Raw genomic sequence first — 7,777 nt, 5'->3', positions numbered from 1 at the left:
GCAAGAGCGAGACCCCATCTCTACTAAAAATAGAAAGAAATTAATCGGACAACTAAAAATATATAGAAAAAATCAGCTGGGCATGGTGGCACATGCCTGTAGTCCCAGCTACTCAGAAGGCTGAGGCAGGATTGCTTGAGCCCAGGAGTTTGAGGTTGCTGTGAGCTAGGCTGACACCACGGCACTCTAGCCTCGGCAACACAGTGAGACTCTGTCTCATAAAAAAAAAAGTAGTTTAGAGAAGCCCCTTCCTTCAAAATTCTACTGATGGGGGAGAGAGGACGACAGCATTGGAAATGCTGGATTCAGAGAAGTGAAGCTGAGCCAGCTATTGAAGAATGAGCAGGTTCACCAAACAGTTTAGGTGTGGAAAAGGATTCCAGTCCAAAATAATAGCAGAGACAAAGATACCAAGACAGAAAACAGACACGGGCAAACTGGCAGGTCTTCAGGATTTCAGAACCTGGGCTAGAAGGGTATGAGAGGAGACTGTGTTGTCAGTGGTCATCGGGCTCACATCATAACATCTTTGTGTGGGATATTACAGGGTACGGACTTTATCTTACAGATAACAGGGAGCATACTAGGACAGTTCTTATTATAAAGAAATCACTAGAAGTAGAGTAGAGGATGGACTGGCAATGTGCAATGCTGAATCACAGAAGCTAGGTAAGAGGCCTCTACTCACTACTGCAGGAATGAGTAGAACACAGAGATGAAGATGGCTTGAATCAAGGCAGAGGCAAGGAGAGAGAGAGGAAGGGTCAAAAACGGAGTGAGGCAGAGCTCCCTGATCAGACTCCCAAAGACAAGCCTCTTCCCAAAGATGTACACAAATGAGTCACCATGTGCCCCAACAGGAGTGGGTGGGATGATATAGCAAAATGCCCAGATAAAACTGGGTTCCAACCTGGACTTTGTTCTTTACTGGTTGTGTAACCTTGGACAATTTACTTACCCCTGTGAGCCTTACACTGATCATATGTAAATGGTCAGTTATGCTCCCACTTCCACTCCTTATGGAGTTGTCAGGAGAAACAGAGATGAAAAACAGAAAGCCCTAGCTTAGTGATTAACACATAATATGGCTCCAAAAGAGTCTAAGAAATAGACCAATAAGAAAAGATTCACATATATGCTTACTTGCTTTGTGTTTCTAAGCAAAGATATAAATATGTCTATATTAGGTCAACAATTTAATTTTGAAACCCAGAAAGCACTTTAGTTCTTCTATTAGCAGAGTTAAAGGGAGTAATTTAAAGGGATTTATATCACATGTTCAAGTGTCAGTTCAGTTTAGTTGGCATGTAATGAACACCTTCCAGTAGGGATGTTTGGCTTGCACTAGAAATCCTGGGTATTATACAATCAATTTCCATTTATCAGCTCTATAGATTATCTAATGATGCCCAGATGGTTTCTATGGCATCAATCTCACAGAATGTCCCCTGAGTTTAGTCTCCTGTTGCCTATGCAACAGAAGAGACAGTGTGGTTCAATGGATTATTCCCTTGACACCCTCCCACACACACCCTCTGAAGCTTTCTAACCACCATGCACCCAACTCTAACCACTGTATTTTCCACATCTCCTCTAAATGACCAGCAGCTTCTCTCTGCCTCTTTGCTTGTTAGTGATGCTCACTTTGCCAGGAATAACTTTCATTGTTCCTTTCAAAACACCAATCCAAGGCCATCTCTCTTTTAAGGCCCACTATGAAACATACCTCCTTCATGAAGTCTTTCCTGGCTATAAAACAAGACAATCTGTTTGATTCTCTCTTGCGGTTCATTACTACCTCGTAATGAAGAAATGTTAGGTTCGAAGAGTGGGGTTTGGTCTTTTCTTCTAATGCCAACCATCACATAACCTTTCATGTTTTCAGTAGATGGAAGAACAAAATCCACACCTTCCCTAGGCTGTGCTTCTCAGTGCCTGACACCTGAAAGTTGCTCTGCAAAAGTTGGTTGAATGAATGCAATCACTCTTAATTTTTGCAGGTATTCTAATATAAGTCAAGCATATGAAAGGAAATCTCTCATGGGACATGGCAGCATGCTGGCAGAAGGCTAGCATGATACAACCCTTCATATAGTTTCATAAAATTAAAATGTACCCAAATGTAAAATGTGATATTTTAAGGTATAAATGGGTAGAGATGATATAACAAAATTTTCATAGAAAAAAATGAAAACTATTGTATAACAAAGTGAGGAATGCAGAAATGCAAAATACATTCAATTCTAAACAATACTCTTTGTAAAGTATTTACCAGAACACAGTCAACTATTATCGTTATTTTTTTTAAAAAAACTTTTATATGTAATATTGAAAAGTGCTAACTCCTCTGAGCCTTGGTTTCCTTACCTGTAAAATTCCGATTTAATACCCTATAGTACCCAGAAACCTAAGATTTTTGTGATAATTAAATTTAAAAATGTATGTGTATCACTTGAGATACTGACAATATTTAATAAAAGTTTCATGATGATTGTGCTCAGTAATGGTTCCTGTACTCTTTGTCCTGCGTCCAGAGAACATGAGCAGAGAGCTGACAGTAAGGAAGGGAGAGTTTCTCCTATACTACAATACTATGTGCTACTCATTTAAAAGAAACTAGTCCCCTTTCTTCAAGCTTTGAGGACATACTACTAAAATTGTTGCTTTAATTCTACTTGTTTATTTCATCTTTCCAGTTCATGGGCAGAGAAGATATATTTGTTCAAATCAGTATTTGAACAGAAATATGAAGCAGAGAACTAAAAATATATATCTAGCCACTCTTTTCTTTTGGGATTAAGGGGTAGGTGAGCTAGGTAGGTGGTACTGAGAGGAGTCCAGGTGGTGAAAATATTGAGAAAAATAGTTTCTGATATTTTAACTAATTTGACCAAATTAATCCTCTACATTGGGAAACTAACTATTTGACTCTCCATTTCACTTTCTTTGCACAGATCCAGCAAGCTGGTTGTTGAGTAAATAATAAAAAGAATTGGGTGTGGTTTTTGTCTGTTTTCTTAAGAATGTTTTGGACACCAGGCATGACATTGAAACCTCACATGTTCTCAAACTACAAAGCAGGCTACTAGTGAGTGAATTTATGTAGAATTTGCAAACAGTTAGTCTTGTCAAGGAGTTGTTTTAAAGATATTTAGTCAAAGGTGCATAGTTTCTAGTTAAAAATATTAAGCAAAAGCCCCAGAATATTTTCCCCTTTGAAAAAGAAATTCAAACATGGTTCAAATCTGGGGTCTAAGCCAGCAGCAGGTAACAATGTTCCTTTAAAGCCATCTCTTGGATAACAATGAGCCCATCAATCATTTGTCCCAGAACACTTAAGAAAAGCAGATGACATAACATCTGGCTGGGTGCACCGGGGTATGCGCTCTGACATTCAGTATGCACTACCTGTTATTTGTTTTTTAGTCTCCAAGTCTCTGGTTTGCTTCAGCACCTGGAGCAGCCGAGGCACCCCATTTAGTTCAGCCACCTCCAACTTGTTGTCATTGTCTTCAAATACCAAATTTCTCAAGGCCCCACATACAGCTCGCTGAACATCTTCATTCTGAACTTTCAGGAGCTGCAGAAGCTTGGGGATGCCACGAAGCTGATTCACCTAGGGAAGAAGTAGATGCATATTTCAGATATTTATTAATTTTGATGTGGCATTAGGACATTCAACGTAATAAGAACAGATGCAGTTCACTGTGCTGATTATAACTCTTCTCAGTCAACAACTGCGTGTGACACAATTGAGACTCACAGTGTAGAATATACCCCTACTATAAGGCACTAGCTGTCATCAAGAAGCATACAATAAATTTGGGAAGTTAAGACTTAAACCTATGAAATAATTGAACGGGAAAATTAAGTGATAAAGGGTGCATAGGTGCCAGCTAAATAGAGTTAAGTGATAAAAGCCTGGAACAATAAAAATGAAGAGAACTGGGAATCTGGGGAATAAGGAAAGCTTTATGGGAGATTCCAAGTTATTTAATACATAAGTTTTTTGTAGGACAAAACTTTATAGTCAATATAAAATAAATATTATAGAAATCACCTTCATCAATAGTAGAAATAAAAACTCCTTTACCACAGCAACCTCAGTAGCAATGCAAACTAATCATAAATGAAGCTATTTTTATAATAAATTGCTTTGAGTATTTAAGTAGATTTATATAAATTATGCAAGGATCTTAATTTAAGTAAATAACGTAATTTTGCAATTTTTTTTTTTGAGAGAGTTTCGCTCTGTCACCCGGCCTAGAGTGCAGTGGCATCCGCTCACAGCAACCTCAAACTCCTGGGCTCAAGCAGTCCTCTTGCCTCAGCCTCTCAAGTAGATGGGACTATAGGCGTGCACCACTATGCCCAGCTAATTTTTTCTTATTTTTAGTAGAGACAGGGTCACGCTCTTGCTCAGGCTGTTCTCAAACTCCTGAGCTCAAGAGATCCTCCCACCTTGGACTCCCAGAGTGCCAGGATTATAGGCGTGAGCCACCTTGCCCAGCCAATTTTGCACTTTTTAATGTGCTATTTTAAAAATATTTCTTCTATTCAAATATGCAAGAAAGAGCATGCTATTACAGGAAGGGTAGAATTAGGAATGGGGAAAAAAAATAGATGGTTTAGATTCCTAAACTCATGGTTATGTAAGAAAAGGCCAAATAATGCCAATCTGAACAAGGTGATCTTGTGTTTTAGGCTGCAAATGTGAACTCCATAAATTAAGAGGTAGACACATGGTTGGGGAAATGAAATCTTAAGTTGTGAACTGAGCCATTTCCTTCTTATAGGCTTCCATTTGCATCTGATTTTGAGATTTTTAAGTTGGCAAGAACTTTTGATAAAGATCTCAGTTATTTTCACCATCTGAATGTAGACATTTTGAGGAAACAGCTTTTCATGGAGGGCACGAGCTTCCCTCTCAAATGAAGTCCATCGGTTATGAAGGACTCCCTAACTGGCAGCAGTGTATGCTCAGGGGAGAGCTGCACACCTGGCCCGGGGACACTGTGCATATTTTCTGTGTATCAAGCTCAGCTTCCCTTTCACAGACAGACAAATGGAATCGAGAACAGAGACTTCCAATATTACATCTTTCTTTGTTAGGACTGGGGAGAAGACTAGCAAGGCAGGAATAAAAGTCAAGGTTGTAAAATAACCTAAATAATAAAAATAACGATAACAACAACCCACAATAATAATAATAATAATAATGCAAAAATAACAACTCTTCCTCCTCCGACTTCTGTCATTAAGAAGTGCCAGCATAGGGTTAACAGTTTTATATACATCATCTAATAGCTTGCAAGAATCTTAGGAATAAAATACTCTTTTGATACCGTTACAGCTTCACTGGTAGTACTGAGGAGTGACACTTCCACACACTGGCTCCCTTCTGAGGAGACACTTGCAGAACAGGAGACAGATGGGAGACTGGCCACAGCAATTTTGCTGGACTATGTCTAAAGCCATTCGAATGTACTTGTATGACAATGGCAACGATAAAGATTTCTTAGCTGTCAATTAAATGTGGTTCAACAGATCATCTATTCCCATTAAAGGTTGAGTATCCCTAATCTGAAAATCTGAAATCTGAAATGCTCTAAAATCCAAAGTTTTTTGAGTGCTAACATGCTGCTCCAAGGGAGCATTTCAGATTTTCAGGTTGAGCATGCTCAACCGGTATAATGCAAATATTCCAAAATCTGAAAAAAGTCCAAAATCTGGAAAAACCTGAAATTCAAAACACTTTTGGACCCAAGCATTGCAGATAAGGAACATTCAAACTGTATTAACCTTCCTTAAAAGCAAAAAAACCCCACCATTTATTTTAAAACAACCAGTCATTCACATTTCCCTAATTCCCTCAATTTTTATTTCATAGTTAGGTTTTAAGGTGCTTAAATTCATACTTTATAAACTTCATGAATTCCCACTAGACCAAATCTTCATAGTAGCAATATACATGTCAGATGCAAAAAGAGAATCCTATTTGTCCTGGAGCACTTGGGCAGCTTTAGAAATATTATATTAACTTAATTTGTAACATAATTTATAAGTTGCCTCCTTCAGAATCCGATGTGAGATGGCTCACTGGCCATACTGCATTTTGAGCTGCGATGATAGGATTAGCGTGAAGTGGCATGAGGAAGCCTCCCTGGCTCTGCCCGTTCTCTTACCCTGTCCCTTTTATGCCCTGGCTTTCAGCACTTGCTGCAGTCCAGGAAGAGGGAACTGCAGACACACCAGCGCCAGATAAAGGCTGAAATCTGGCTATAGCTCTCCTTACTGTATAACTTGACTCCCTAGTGCTGGCACTTGTCCTAAATTTAAAAATAGACTTTAGTTACTTTTATCCATTTTATCAAGCAAATGGCTAAAAATCCTGTTCCATGTAAGAAATTGAAGACACTCCTCTTTGCATTTAACTAGAAAACTGTAAGTGATGACCAATGTCAAATGTGCTGTCCTTTAAAATTCAGGAAAGCAGGTGGGACCAGAGAGGTTTGATGGGTTTCCCAGTCATACTGAATCCTCAGGAGATTTTTCCCCACTTTGGGGAAAGGAAAAAAAAAAACACAAAACATTAATATGACTATCTCAGAACTTCAAAAAAGCTTTCATTTGAGATGGTTTATAAATATATGCAAGGGCAGAATCACATATTATAATTCTAACTTTCTCTCTGGATTTATTCTGATTCTCTTCCCTGCTAACTATAAAATAAGGAAATGATGAGGATTTCTGGTTGCAAATAGGCACAGGGAACAAACTTAACTCTGTTGATGCAAAGGTTCTCTCATGCCATGGAGCCTTTGCTCTCACTCCCGCCCCCTATCTGGAAGGTTCTGCCTCTCTTCTGACAAAGCCTATGCATCCTGTGTGATCCAGCTCAAATGTCAACTCCTCTGTGAAATGTCACTCCCTTTCTCCTTTCCCTCCCATTAGAATTAATCACTCCCTGTAAATTGGCATAACCTTTCAGGAAGGCAAGTGGCACTATGTGTCAAAACTTTTAAAATATTCATTTCTAGTAACCTTTCTTAGGAAACAATTTGAAATGCAGACACAGACTAACATATAAAAATAGTAACTATCATGTATAATAGTGAAAAATAAGAAACCATAAATATCTAACAATGGGGAAAAATTCGTGGATGGTTAATTGTCACATATCCACATGTTGAGGTATCCATGGAAGAGGCAGAGCAGTGTTTGAATGCACAGACATTTTATTAGTCATACCGTTCCCTCATCAGTCGAATGGGAATTATTGTGTAAGATTAGCAATTACATACCAGGCACACAGCAGTTACTCAACACATGGTAGCTACTATTATCACCATTAACATGCTACCATTAAGCTGAAATTGACAAAATATTGTTAATGTTATGAGAAAATTATCTGATTTGTTTTTGGAAAAATGGAGTGAAATATCTATGCATTTCTCCTCATAAACACAGGCATAAAGGGAATGAGGTTAGGGGATTTGGGAGAAGTGGTAAAGTTATGAGACATGAATAGGACCTGCCATTTTCTATATTTTTAAACAACAAGCCTATATTTCTGCATGCTTTTAAAAATCAAAATTAAAAAAATCCCCACAAAGCTGCATATTCAATTTCATTGCACATATGTCAATGTATGCATTAAAAATTAGAGAACAGCCGGGCGCAGTGGCTCACGCCTATAATCCTAGCACTCTGGGAGGCCGAGGCGGGAGGATTGTTTGAGCTCAGGAGTTCGAAACCAGCCTGAGCAAGAGCGAGA

At 38.6% G+C, this 7,777-nt stretch overlaps 1 protein-coding gene across 1 annotated transcript in view; it reads right to left on the bottom strand.

Moving 5' to 3' along the window:
* Positions 1–7,777, bottom strand: part of PKP2 (plakophilin 2) — an 83,361-nt gene that overhangs the window by 46,334 nt on the left and 29,250 nt on the right. Inside the window, exon 5 of the mRNA XM_012641050.1 lies at positions 3,409–3,616. Coding sequence (XP_012496504.1) covers positions 3,409–3,616 — 208 coding nt within the window. The remainder of the gene's footprint in view (positions 1–3,408; positions 3,617–7,777) is intronic.

Source organism: Propithecus coquereli, unplaced genomic scaffold (assembly GCF_000956105.1).
Source record: "Propithecus coquereli isolate 6110/MARCELLA unplaced genomic scaffold, Pcoq_1.0 Scaffold16, whole genome shotgun sequence".
Lineage (NCBI taxonomy): Eukaryota > Metazoa > Chordata > Mammalia > Primates > Indriidae > Propithecus > Propithecus coquereli.
The sequence above is the reverse complement of the archived record's forward strand: the minus strand, read 5'-3'. Positions and strand labels throughout refer to the sequence as shown.